Source organism: Leptidea sinapis, chromosome 3 (assembly GCF_905404315.1).
Source record: "Leptidea sinapis chromosome 3, ilLepSina1.1, whole genome shotgun sequence".
NCBI classification, from domain to species: domain Eukaryota; kingdom Metazoa; phylum Arthropoda; class Insecta; order Lepidoptera; family Pieridae; genus Leptidea; species Leptidea sinapis.
In genome coordinates this window covers 10,694,099-10,708,759 of record NC_066267.1, presented here as the reverse complement: position 1 = coordinate 10,708,759, position 14,661 = coordinate 10,694,099, and the positions used below count along the sequence as shown (strand labels likewise).

The 14,661-nt window shown below is 35.0% G+C and overlaps 2 protein-coding genes across 2 annotated transcripts in view; one reads left to right on the top strand and one right to left on the bottom strand.

The window, feature by feature from the left end:
* The window catches only part of LOC126979063 (mucin-5AC), a 130,198-nt gene extending 124,995 nt beyond the window's left edge, over positions 1-5,203 (top strand). The window contains exons 21-25 of the mRNA XM_050828255.1: positions 1,306-1,473; positions 2,157-2,402; positions 2,576-3,385; positions 3,841-4,152; positions 4,612-5,203. Coding sequence (XP_050684212.1) covers positions 1,306-1,473; positions 2,157-2,402; positions 2,576-3,385; positions 3,841-4,152; positions 4,612-4,805 — 1,730 coding nt within the window. The 3' untranslated portion in view covers positions 4,806-5,203. The remainder of the gene's footprint in view (positions 1-1,305; positions 1,474-2,156; positions 2,403-2,575; positions 3,386-3,840; positions 4,153-4,611) is intronic.
* Positions 5,204-7,235: 2,032 nt separating this feature from the next.
* On the bottom strand, positions 7,236-12,477 carry LOC126979661 (probable RNA 3'-terminal phosphate cyclase-like protein). The gene is made up of 6 exons (XM_050829114.1): positions 12,061-12,477; positions 10,999-11,184; positions 10,048-10,217; positions 9,215-9,349; positions 8,839-9,009; positions 7,236-7,458 (listed from the first exon to the last, which is right to left on the bottom strand). The coding sequence occupies exons 1-6, from the start codon at positions 12,350-12,352 to the stop codon at positions 7,267-7,269; spliced, it is 1,146 nt and encodes a 381-aa protein (XP_050685071.1). The 5' UTR covers positions 12,353-12,477; the 3' UTR covers positions 7,236-7,266.
* Between the last annotated feature and the right edge of the window lie 2,184 nt (positions 12,478-14,661).

The following is a 14,661-nucleotide window of genomic DNA, read 5'->3' as shown; positions in this document are numbered from 1 at the left end:
AAAATTCTCTTGTAAGTGATTTTATGTTTAATCTGATGAGATTAAAAAGAGAAAAGAGTCTTTTAACCAACGTAATAATATTTATTTTCAGAATGGAAAGTGTCCCAGAACTACCTATTTATGATATAGGTGTGCACCAAAATTTACTAGCACAAATTCACGTCGTATAAAAAAAATGCTCAGGATGGGTACCACAACGGCGCCTATTTCTGCCGTGAAGCAGTAATGTGTAAGAATTACTGTGTTTCGGTCTGAAGGGCGCCGTAGCTAGTGAAATTAATTGGCAAATGAGACATTAACATCTTGAGTCTCAAGGTGATGAGCGCAGTTGTAGTGCCGCTCAGAATTTTTGGGGTTTATCAAGAATCCTGAGCGGCACTGCTTTGTAATGGGCAGGGCGTATCAATGACCATCAGCTGAACGTCCTGCTCGTCTCGTCCCTTATTTTCATAAAAAAGAAGCCAAAATATGGAACATGTAACAAATTACACCATAATGAGGTTCAACTGCTACTATTTATATATTTCCGAATTTACTCCAGTTTTTTTATGAATATTGAATTTCGAATCCAATTCGGACCGTGACAGTTGACACACGCACTTCTCACATGCTGTACCTCTATCGGACAGCAAATGATAACTATGCCCTTATATGGGTATATAAAGTAATTGATTGTGATGCTTTGCACATGCACATGATGCCTACTGGTTGGGACCTTTTTTGCCATTAAGTAGTACCTAATATGCATACATTATAATGTTTCACTTCGAAGGGCATCGAAATCAGTGGGCTAATGAAATTTAGCATCGTAGGTATTGTGTCTGAAAGCGACGAGCACATTTGCGATGTTGGTCAGAATTTTGGGTTCTTCAAGTACTTATTTGAGCGGCACGGCATTATAATGGACAGGGCGTATCACATACTATTACGAAAATGTCTTTCTCGTCTCGTCGCTTTTCTCATTAAAAAACTAGTCATGATTTTGTTTCTTTGGGGCTGAAAGGATCTCTACATTTTATGTACAATATTTTGCTTTTCTTTACAAAGCCCTCGAAAATTATCTGTCGAAAGACTGACTTGGGTTTATTTATTGAAAGATATTGCTGTCTTTTGCATACAATGTCAAATACAATCGTGAAAGTTTGCTTACATAAAAAATGTGAGATGAACCGTGTTATTTGTTAAAGTTACTGCAAATGCTCAACCATCCATCAATCTTCATACCTAGATTAAAAGACAGATTATAGATAGATTATAATATTAACTCATTAAAAAATCTTTAACATTGGTCGTATTTTGTTGCAGTAACATCGTCAGCTAGCACAACACTATCGACCACCGCACCACCAAAGCGGCCGTTCCGCATCGCTAGCCGACGTCGACCTTTTACTACCTCTACGACCACCACAACGGAAACTGCACCTACCACACAACTACTGGAGAGCGAGGAAGCCCTACAAGATATTGATATTGGTGAGCTTTACCTTTAAGGGTTTCATTTATGATGAATCAAAAGAAAGCTAATGCAGAAAGGTTATAATATGGACTATCTAAATACAAAAAGAACTGGTCCTTATATCAGCGTTAGGAATATACGTCCTAACGTTTTCTGTGAACTTTCCTTTTTGCGAATCGCGCTACTGCCTAATCATCCTTCCATCTTTATTACATTATTATTATTTTTTAACATTTGTATTGTTATTTGTTTCTTTTATTCATACAATGTTAAATGTTCATATCTATTGTATTTGTAAAAATTGGTGACAGTTTTCCTAAATAAAGATTATTATTAATATTAATAATGTTATATAAGAAATATGTTCGATTAACGTCAGCGAGAGTGTTATTATAGTTTGTACCTATATTTAATAAAAATATTTGATTTTATGTTATCCTATACTTTTTGTATGAACTACGCAATCTAGTCCAACGCATATCAACAAACATAATGAATGGTCAATATTGCTATTAAGTCTAACTTAGCGCACAGTAGAACCGAGTGCAGTAGAAAATCTAAAATTTCTAGTAATCTGTTTCATTAAAACACAATTTGAAACAATCCAAAAACGACAAACACCCGCTTTGTTCTTAGCGAATTGGCCAATCATATAATTAACTTTCCTTTAAAAAATACTGTTACTTATTATATTTTATAGATGCCATTGAGGACCCATTACTAATTGAAAGGAAAGCTCCAAAGAATGATAATGAACCACGCAGACGACCTCTGATAGCCCTCAAGAGTGATGACCAAAACCCGTCCGCTACTAACGATGAGAAGAAAGAAAGGCAAAGCAAGAAATACAGCTCCTCTTTCAGACAGAATCAATTAGATGAGATCATTAAGGCAAGAACTAGTGCTGAAGTAGAAATTACAACTGAGGGAAAAACTACTGTTGATGGTAAGATTCCATATCTCATGGATGATAAGTCTAACCTAGAAGTACCAGATGTAATAGGTATAAAAAGATTTTAATATAAACCGTAAATGTAATTATTTTTTTAAATAAAAAGACATAAAATAAAATTATCATTTCCATAATTTCTTTATGATCATATGATTTATTCTTTCCAGTCACCGACGTAGATAATGCAGTGGCATTAGCAGCTCACCAGCTCCTAGCAGCGCCAGTCCCAATCACTCAAGATTACGATGAACCCAAAACAACACGAAGATCCAGGCCTACTAGTAGATATTCCACGACGCCTTACACTGAACTACCAACGAATACAGCATACACTCAGTACAATAGAAATACAGTACGACAAGGATTATTTGAGACCTCAACGTTTGTAACTGAGACACCAACATTCTCAACTATTGCTGATAGTACCAGGCCTACATATTCATCTACATCATATACATCAAGACCCACATACACAACAACCTCCATTCCTACTTTATCTGGTGTTTCAATTAATATTGGATCAGAGGGATCTGGAGAATCTACTGCTAGATACACATTCGAACCAAGTATCCAATCTACTACATACGAGTATGAATCAAGAGTGTCTAGACCTAAACTGAGTACAATAAACCCCACCGTTTCAGGAGTGTCTTTGGACTTAGGCGAATCGACCGCAAGATTTGCTGCTGTAGCAACAAATACTGGAGTACCAGCAACTTTCCCTTCAACAGTTCCAAATAAGTTTTCAAGGCCTGCTGCCTTTTCACCGAACCTTGTTAGTTTAGGTTTTGAATCTGATGAAAAGTCGGTGGGTTTCAAGAGTACAGGTCCATCTACGGCTAGATATGAAAGTTCTAGTGCGAAGATTCCGGTCCCTGTGAATTTCTCTCCTTCAAGTGAAGCAGGCCTGACTCAGGAGACCTCGTACTTTACGAGGGAATACCTCTTAGAATCGCCAGTGACAAAAGCTTTTGAAGGTAATATTTTGAGATATATATATCTAATATGTTCACCATGGTCTCACACTTGTTAAACTAATATTTAATTTTGTATAGTGAATTTGTTATATTTACTACCATCAGCAATTAATTTTAGTGTAATTTCGTTTTTCTTATAAAATAGAACTTCTATTGTCCATCTTAATAAATAATTGTTGATCCTTAAAAGTGCATTAACTTTAAAAAATATTCATAAATTGCATGACCAATTATACTTCAAGTTGAAAATGCTGAAAATATTTCGAAATGATACCTAAGTCTATTTTCTGATCGTGATTAATATCACAATCGGTTATCTGGAAGTTATTAAAATGATTTACTACCGTCTCGTGAACATAAAAGTGCAAATAAGCTCATATTTACCTTAACCTATGCACTCACTAACCTTAACCTAACACTATACACAAAACTAACTTACAGTTTCATTATTATAGATGACATCCAATACCTGTCTTCTACTACACCTTCCACAACACGGAGACCTTTGGGTAGGAGGAGAACAGTATACCGTAGAATCTCAACAACACGCCCTACGTCACCAATAGCACAAACGACGGTGAAGCCACGCCGAACTACGATCAAGCCATTTGAAAAGATAACAGTCCGAGAAGCAACGGGGAGAGGCCGAAGTTTGGGACAAGACGAAACAAACATTAGACCTGCAGTATTCGCCAGCTTTGATGATGGACAGGAGAAACTTGGAATTAAATATGAGCAAGGAACTAAAGTGCATTTAGATGAAAAAGGTGAGTTAATAACTAGAGTCGCGAAGGTCTTTCTTTTATGAAAATAAGGGACGAGACGAGCAGGACATTCAGTTGCCCATTAAAATGCAGTGTCGTTTAAGATTCTTGAAATATACAAAAATTCTAAGCGGCAATACAATTGCGATCGTCACCTTGAGACATAAGATGTTAAGTCTCATTTGCCCAGTAATTTCACTAGATACGGCGCCTTTCAGACCGAAACACAATAACGCTTACACATTACTGCTTCATGGCAGAAATTGGCGCCATTGTGGTACCTATAATCTAGCCGGAATCTTGTGCAAAGCTGCCTCCCACTCTTAACTAAATTAGAAAATGATTAGTTAGTTACAAGAGATAAAATTGTCTTCTAAACTCATTCCAATCAGAGAAGTTACTTATTCCCAGTAGTGAGTGACGTAGTAGACCACTATTAAAATTTATTTTTGTTCTAAACAGGTAATATTGAATGTCTCGACGTCGGCAACTTCCCGCACCCCACATCGTGCAAGAAGTTCATATCGTGTGCCAGAATAAGAGGCGGCTCGGTCCTCGGCTGGGAGTACATCTGTCCCAAAGGCCTCTCCTTCGACCCTGTGGGCGGCATTTGCAATTGGTCGGCTGGGTTGGGATGTAACGAAAAAGATAACTAAGTAAAACAGCCAAAGTTAGGTGCGAATTTATTATTGCTATTGGTTGTTCTAAAAATTTCAAAGACAATCTGATTGTAATTATTCAGAGTAGAGAACTAATAAAATGCTCTTTCATATCGCAGAATATAATTTATATACTGCACATAATTATTCCAAATATTTTTTAAGTCGAAATTGTCAATATTTCATTAACTTATATAAGACTTTTTTAATTAATACTCTGTGGTAAATAATTCCTAGTTATTTACCATTTACTGCCAATTTGTAATTATATCGAAGTAAATGACTACTATTCTGACAAATGTAATTTGTAAATGGATTATAAATTATGAGATGTGCCTTATTTTATATAATTGTAGATATTATAATTTTAATGTTAAATAAAAATATAAAATATGTGTGTTGGATCTTATTTCGGTGGTTCCACCCACTTTAAGATAATAAATAAGTTTTGCTTATACACGAAAAAATAGGGCAAAGAGTAAATTAAATATAATCAAGTCATTATAATTTTATTCATTTAGGTCAAAAAAATTACACTTATGAATATCATTTGTGTCGGAAAAGGTTAAGCTTTAATGAGAATATGAGGCAATAAACTGATTGCCTTACTCTTAAGTCAACTTCTTTACAGCATCGTCTTGCAATTTATTTTAATTACAATCTACGTAAAGTGATGCAGAATAAATACTCAAACGCCGTGACATCCACGAATAAGTATAATAAGTAGATAATAAAAGTAAATTATTCAGATTCAAATATTTTTCCACCCACCCGAAACCCATTCGAAAAGGTATGCCTCAGACTTGAGAAAAACGGGCGCTTGAAATTCAGCGAGCTTTTTTTTATAAAGATATGGTGACAATGTAAAATTGTACAATAATATTAAAAGAAAAAAAACACTAGTTGAGTACTGTAGTAGACTGTAAATAAATAAAAAATATACTAACTATTACAAAGATTATGTATAAATATATTAGCTGATCCAGCAAACGTTGTATTGCCGATATTAAAATCGCGATACAAAAGTAACTGTGAAAATTTGAAGTTGTATTTTTTAATGCTGACTCATAATCTAACAAATTTAAAAAAAAAAAACGTGTGGACCACCCTTAACATTTAGGGGGATGAATAATAGATGTTGTCCGATTCTCAGACCTACCCAATATGCACTCCAAATTTCATGAGAATCGGTCAAGCCGTTTCGGAAGAGTTCAAAGTTTAACACCATGACACGAGAATTTTATATATTAGATGTCATTATGTCGAAAAATTATCATATACCTAAATACGAAAATCGAAGACACACTTTTATGGTGTGGCGTGTGAGGATCGAACCTGGCGCTACGTGGTGAGAGTCAACGGTTCAACCTATTTTCGCATTACTGACGCTTTTTTTTTTCACTAATCTTTTTTTTATTAAAATAAGGGACGAGACGAGGATAACGTTCGGCTGGTGGTAATTGATATGCCTTATAATTCATTGTCGCTCAGGATTCTTGAAAAACCCGAAAATTCTGAGCGGCACTACAATTTGCGCATTTCTTTTTTCTTGAGACATAAGATGTTAAGTCTCATTTGCACAGGAATTTCACTAGTTACGGCGCCCAAGAACCAGACCGGTTCAGACCGAAACACAATAATGCTTACACAATACTGCTTCACGACAGAAATATGCGCGTTGTGGTACCCATAATCTAGGCTGCATCCTGTGCAAAGGAGCCTCCCACTGGTGGGTGAGTGAAGCAGAAACACGTTATGACGACTGATAGCTAGCTATCCAGCTAGTTTTGAAGGAGCATAATTTTGCTTGCTTGCTGAGGCATACTTTTTCGAATTCGGTAGTAGTTTCTGACCTTCAATAAGATAATGATATCATATCCTATTTTAAATAAAAATACTTATTTGTATTTGAAATCAAATAATGGAGGTTTCGTATTGACTGGTCGAAGCTGCAAATAAGTTAACTCTTAAGTTAAGTGGAATCATCTGCCTCTAAGACAATATGATTTTAGACAACACATCACAAAATAACTGAGATGTAGATAGAGTCTCTTGCTGTTAGACAACCGATAAAAACAGGCCAGCAATATTAGTTTAGTGTGCGTGACAAGTTACGTTTTACACTCGCGATTTGTATGACACTTTGTGTTAGTGTGCGTGAATTGCTCAAAATAGAGGTTAGTTCTAAAGTCTATTTCATTCAACGTTTTCACAGCTGTCATAGTCTGTCTATCTAGACGTATAAATGATCTAAGATATTAAGAAAATTTATTTATTAAGGTGAATTATGTTCTACCCGCGTGTTCATTTAATGTCGCCATAGTAGCGCCACGCTATAAAAATGGCCGCCATAATATAGACAGTCCTGATTCTGCTTCGATTATAAATTACAATGACTCATATGATTAATCAAATAAAACCAATTAATACATATTAAACATATATTATCAATACCTATTTACAATATTCTTCTACTAATATTAACATAGCCTATACCGACGCAGGTCATCTTCACGTTCTGCACAACAGGCCCCTGTTCATCATCAGATTCCTCATTATCATCCCGTATCACTTCCAACTTAAACATCACACCAAAGAATTCTTTAAGGTGCTGCAGGAACTTTATTGTGTATTCTGATAGTGGACCAACCTGGAGAAAACGTGAATTATATTATAAAAAAAACATTGCGTGCGTACAAAGTACACATGTCAGAACAGAAGTGAAACCTGCATGGTGCATGAACCTCTAAACTGCATATGAATTCCTGATACGTGTTACTAGGACGACACATGATTTCAACCGCTATGAAAGACATTCCTACCACCACTAATATATATAATAATATGTTCTCCTGGTGTCTATGTAGTAATACGTCGGGCGCTTGGAGTCAGAATATATTAAGGTATACTCGCGCCATACTTAAGACAATCTCTTCTTTAACTATGATCGCCTGGTACCAAAACATTGTATTATGCTTCCTATCTCATTATCTGCCATGTTAAATATAATGAATTGATGTGACTGCTCTTTTTACTGTCGCTTTTTCGTTTCATCGACATTCTAATCACAACGATGATAAAGAAGTTTTCACTTCAATAGTATGCATATTTCTGTCTCATTCTTTGCCGGCTTCATCCTACACATTTTTGTATTTGTGTCTCTTACCTGTCGTTTTTTCCGTTGCATCCGGTTTGAAATCAACGATTCTAAAGAAGTTTCACTTCAAAAGGTGATATTATCTTTTATAGTATTATAGAACCGATAGACATTGTCATTCCCTAAAAAAAATACATAAAAAGCGCCTGGCCATAAATTATCCTAAATGGCCCTCATTGAGTTTCTTGACGTTTCTGTGATTAAGTATACTTGTGTTCATCGCTTAAGGCACCATCTCCACAACAGGTTGGTACTAGTGATACATATTTTGAGACACTCTCATATTACATGCCTCCACGCGTCGATGATATGACGGACATACGATGACTGGCTGAATGCCAGCAAAACGTCAAGAGCGTCCAGATAAGGGGAGTCAAATAATCTCTTTCTAACAAAACAACGTGTCATACAACATTATCGCTTAGAAAAACCGACAATAGACGGACTTGTTGGGATGCACTCGGTTGTGGAGGTGGCGCCTGCACCAGGGCAAAAAAATATGATGGTCAGGTTGAAGTTTGTCCTATAGTAACATTTTCTATACTTGATTATTTTCTTCGTGGTCAATATTTATGTTGATGGTACCCATATCAAATTATGTTTTTAAGGGAATAGTTGATAAAAGAATCAGCCGGGCCACATAATAAGTGTATCTTAGTAATGACAAAAATAAGAAAAGAACTGAGATCAGATTGCACAGCAGCAACCTTTGATTTTTTTAAATATTGCTTATCTTACAAGTACTTGAATTCAAAGTAAAATCTTCTCACTGATCAAATACTTACTCCAAGCTAAGTGGTCTATGTAAATTTGACATTGGCTGAATTGTGGTGCATTTTCCACAGAAGCCACAAAAAGAAGAATAGAACTTACCACACATTCGCTGACATCCTTGTGTCCCAGCGCCATCCACAGGGCTACAAGCCACTGGAAGGAGGAGTCCACAGAACCTCCACGGTGAATCTCGTCTAGTAGTCTTTTGGCACACTCTGCCCCCAAATCCTCCGGCAGTGTGCTCTCACCTTTCCCCGGCTCCATTGATTTCTGTAGAAAGAAAAGAATCCTATGTAGATTTTATTGGGGCCCACAAGCCAGTGTCACTAAGCTGACATTGCCTTCTTCTATCTAGCATCTTAGTTGACTGTTTGCACAATAAACCATTTCTCCAGGTCCTGAGGTCCAGAAGAGTCCTGTACTCTCAATACCTAACAATTTTGTACTGTACATGTTATAGTTCATTTGTACTTACGGCTTCAGCACAATAGAAGGTCTTTTCATTAGTCTCTGCAACCAGGCTGATGCCAAACCCTGGACTCTTACCAGCATTGGAACCCCTGCATTGATCTGTGTTCAGGTAGACATCAGGTAGGAAGTTCAGCATAACCTTCACATAACAACAAAAAACACATTAAGTTATTTCTTGCAGCACAATACATAAATGAAATGCATAAATATACTTTGTTAAGATTTGTATATGCATATTGTGTGTATATGAATATATTGTATACTAGTGGACCCAACAGATGTTATCCTGTACACACATCTTAAATTTGAAAAATCGGTCCAGCCGTTAGGTGGAGTTCACTAACATACACATGAGCAGGAGAATTAGATTATATTGTATGGACGGAATTGAGAATCTAAACCAATCTCAAATCCACCTGAAGACACACAGAAAGTTTAATTAAAATCGGTCCAGCTGTTTGGAAGGAGTTCAGTTACAACAGACCCACAAAAGAAATATATATATCAAGATTTGTATAATTTAAAGAGCTGTATGTGTATTACACCTGATGAGAGGATAATGGGTGTAAGGTACCCAAGAGGTTGCAAGAGAAATAGAGATAGGCAAATTAAAAGATGGGAAGATGCAATAGTGAAAATGGCTGGAAGAAACTGGATTAGACGATCTGCAAATAAAGAAGAGTGGAGAAGAACAGGGGAAGCCTTTTCGAGAGGCACACAGACAATTATGTAATTAAGTATTTCGATAAGAGTCATGTATTAGGATTAGTTTTAATCTGAATAAAAGACTCTTATTATTATGTGTATTACAAGTTATCAATTTTGTTAACAACTCACCCCTTTAGCTGATTCTACAACTCTATTGGCCATAGTAGGTGACACTCTTAAGGCATATACCACACCCCTGATTCTCTTAACCAATCCCCATTTACTGCACTGTAATGGTCGTAAGCTCCTACGAACAGGACACTTGAATACAACTTCCCCTCCACCTAATGGTGGTGCACCTATAAATATATATTCATTGAAAATCATAATAGGTGATTATAGTGTTTACATAACCAAATATTTGTGGTGGGAACAAGTTATGGATAGTTCAGTTATCTAGATGATTCACATGAAGTTAGTTAGCATCATCTGACTAAAACAGTGTCCAAATAAACAGAGTCAAGATGTCACAAAACAACAAGTGGCATATAGCATATTGCACACCAGGCTAATGGGACGTCTTATTTGCTAGATATAGCTGTGGTGGTAGTAAAGATGAGGATGGTCACTGCACATATTACAGCTAGTAATACAGCTGCCAATGTCCCTATGGTTAATTAACCTTCGGAAATCAGCAGTGCCCCAGTGCACTAGATTCTGTCAGATACACCAACACAGAGAGTGCCAATACAGAACACTATTCCCTCACCAAGTTCTGACCCATATTTTGTTTATAAGATGGTTTATTTTTCATGGTCTTACATCTTATTAATACACATAAAATAATATGTGTTGACAGAATGTCAAAATCACTCTGATCTACAGCTTACCAAGCAATCAGATCTTCCTGTAACAGAAAGGTTTCAACAAACAATATTTTTGTAAAACAAAACCTTTGTTAAAACTTAATGTGCATATTGAGTAGTTAATGCATAACAGACGAATAGTCCCAATCCGAAATCTTCAAACATATTGATGTTTCCTAAATAATCCTTCAGAATTTATTTGGAAATATCATTTTCCCTTTACAGCATCTTACACAATTCTCAAGAAGTGATGGTATTTATCAAAAATTCTTACCTCGTCTCACAATTTTTAGTTCAAGCCCATCATCAACAAGGATAAATTTTAAAAGAACCGGCAGTGCAGCTGCCTTTACTTTATCAACAGATACATCCAAGTCATGGTGAGTAACCCCCTGCAACACTGCATTCAATGGTTCCTTACAGAAAGGGCCCAGAGCTAATAAGACTTCTAAATAATAACCTGAAAAATAGTGCAATTTAGTATAATTTCTCTCAATATCTATCTATCTATAGACATATATTTATATATTGAATTGGTATCTATTCACCTGTAACCAATTCCATGATACAATCTATTTTGTAAGGATATCCTTAGTAATAACAAAATTGGTTTAAAAATGGCAATTTTTATAAATGGTGATAATTCTTTAATGTTAGTTTAAAATTCTACATGTGTCAAATTTTAGAAAAAAATGTCTTTATTATATTAGTATTAGTACTCATGTGGTGGAAGACCTTCAGGAAACTAAAAGTAAGAAATGGATGTATTGTATCCAGTATTAGGAATGAGTGTATGATAGTTAGTCATAGTTAAAATAATTGATAACAATTTGTTTGTTACTTTCTTTTTGCAGTTTTGAAGAAGACCAGGGTATTTGAACAACACAGTAACACAGATCTTGTTGGTACTTGTGGCTGGTAGTTTCATTACTTATTTTCCACCAGATATTATAGACGACCCATATAGCCGAATGGTTAGCGACCCTGACTACTAAGTTAGAGGTCCCAGGTTCGAATCCCGGTAGGTGCAATAATTTATATGATGAATATGGATGTTTGTTTCCGAGTCATGGATGTTTATGTATGTTTAAGTAAGTATATTGTATTAAATATATTGTTGTCTTGTACCCATAGTACAGGCTATGCCTAGTTTGGGGCAAGATAATTTGTGTAAGGGTAAGAAAAAAAAAATATATGTTACATCTAAAGAGCAAGAAGTGTCAACTACACATCATTAGAACTATTATATTAGTTCATGGATGTCAATGGAGCATCATTGTCGATGGGAGAAGAAATAGGGAGGATGAATAGAGAAATATATTCAATGTTAACATACCGATTCCTCTCTGAGTACAGCACGTGTGGGTTAATTGTCCACCAATCAAAATGCCAGGTTGGAAGTATAAAGATGTACCAGTCTCACTCAATTCCACACGTGTGCCGTTAGTAATTTTATCCAAAAGACGAATAAGATTCACTTCATACTCTCTAAGACCCGGATCATCATGAGTACTGCGAATGTCTTCTATTCGTACCGATCGGCCACTTAACGTAGAAAGTAAGAGACGCTGTCGCAAAAAATTACTTCCTTTGTATACAATAACGTCATTATGTATTGTGGCTGGCATTTTTATTCATTTGCTAATAGGTAATTTATGCTATGCTAAGGAAATATTTTAAAATAAGACAATTCCTCAATATTCACATCGACCACGTGAATAAATCCTTATAAAACACATAAACATCAACATGTAAATTTTGAAAAATGTGAACTTGACAGTTGACACTTTTTAATTTTTTTATTAATTCGTTCTTTCGAACAGGCTATAGCCAAAGGCCTTACTGCCTTTGACACTAATTTACATTGACAACCTAACCTACTATAATGTTCAACCAAGGCTTAGAATATTAACGCTAAACCAAGGGAAGGAAAAAAATATTATTTTTGAAGTGAAACTTCTTTAGGCGCACGAGGGTAATCTTTTTACGAATGAAACGAAATAGAGCGTCACGAAAATGTGAGACGTTTTGGTTCAAGAAAAGGAGGAGGTTTGTGTTCAAGGTATCCGAGTTTATCGAGGGTGCAGAGTACGAATTTGGAATCATTTTTGAAATCCACGATGGCAGCCGCGCAAATTTATGACTTCAACAATATGGATATCGAATCCGAGGTTCTCGAGGGTGCAGAGAACGAATTTAGGATCATTTTGATGTGAAACATCTATAAGCGGAGGGTAAAACTGATTGTTGGCTTGGCCATACAGGCCGTGGCGACGCTTCGCCACGCTATATTATTGTTACCGTCACCTATACGTATTACGTATTACTTTCTCTTGTGGTAGTAAAACAGATCTTACATAATTATTTTAGCAATGTAATACTAATAATTATTATACTTTCATTTGTTGAGTAAATGCTTAAACAGTGATTCTAACCTAGTACCTACATTATTTAAATTTGTTCTTATAATAACACGCATTTCAAAAGTTCTGTTTATTGTGGTAAAACAGAACTTACATAATTATTTAAACAATTATTTAAGTATTAATTATATGATTATTTGACTTACATACTGTAACACAATAGATTCATTGTCAGTTTCTTATATTTATTATTTATAACGATCAAATTTGTCTGATAGCGATAATTCAGAAAGTGAAAGTGCAGCCTCCTGCAATGAAAGCAAAATCGCACTATGATAGAATAGCAAGACATCAGTAAGTAAATTGTATTTTTATGATTCAAGTGTGCATTTGCCTGCATTAAGAAGGTTATTTTGTAAAAAATATAGTAATTGTATAATCTTCTCTCTTGGTAGATTAAAATTTACACAATAATTATGTAAAAATTATTTTTATTGCATATTATAATATATGAATATTAATTAGAAATTGATTTTAATTTCATTTTTATTAAAAATAATACACTTTTATCGACCAATTGTCACAGTAATACCGTCAGAGGCAACATCATTTTATTTTCATTAGTTACCGAAGTAACTTAAAAAATAATTGATTTGTCACAATTTTTAAGGAATTTTTCAATTAAAAAATTTTGTATATGAAGAAAATATATGTATATTAAGGGTATGTTCCGATATGCACTGCGACCACTGTAAAGTGTGACGTCAATTTAGTATTCTGTGAAGCCGTTCCTTTATAGCCAGTTATACTGGTAACTGTTTAAAACGGAACGCAATCCCGTATACTGTCAGCCGCATTTTTGACGCAGCATTCAAATGAGTATATTATAGTTTTCTAGTTCATTAAAAAAACTGTTGTTGGAGTACCTACTGTCAAACTAAAAATATTAGGCGTAAAAGTTAGGTACTCGAGTGGTTTTGACTAATCATGTGATCAAAGTACTGTAAGTAACTTACCTCGAATACGCCAGTGCTCACAGTAGAATATGGCGGTGATTTAAGACGTCATATACACAGTGAAACTAAATGGGTATAGCTTTGAACCAGATATTCCTTAGGTCATCTCTAATGACTATGTGAAGTCAGAAATGAATTAGCATTATATTTTAATACAATATTTAAATTGCTAAGTTTTCGCAAAAACTATGATTCACTCAACCCTAATCAGCTGTTTTTTTTAACTCTCTTTGACCTAAAACAGATGAAAAACGTAGATGTGACATAATATCAGATAATAGTAAATGCCTACTATTCATTGCAGCTGTGAATCAATTTGAGTTCTCATTTTGCCATGAAGACAAAGTTATTTTGTATGAGCATTTGCTTTAGCTGACATTGAAAATACTTCTAAATTTGTATTTACTGTAAGTAGTTATGTATTACCCAATAAAGATAGTTAATTCTAATCTAATTATGAAACTATGTTATGTTAGTATTAACTTTGATTTCCGCGAGTGTTACACATTTAAATAAAACACGTTTGAAAGATAAAAATTAGTGTAATTGTAAGTGTGT

Coding starts and splice junctions, on each gene's coding strand:
- LOC126979661 (XM_050829114.1), bottom strand. CDS start 12,352: ATGCCAGCCACAATACATAATGACGTTATTGTATACAAAGGAAGTAAT. Junction 9,350..10,047: donor TTGTAGAATCAGCTAAAGGG/GTGAGTTGTTAA, acceptor TGTTATGTGAAG/GTTATGCTGAACTTCCTACC. Junction 9,010..9,214: donor CCTTCTATTGTGCTGAAGCC/GTAAGTACAAAT, acceptor TTCTTTCTACAG/AAATCAATGGAGCCGGGGAA.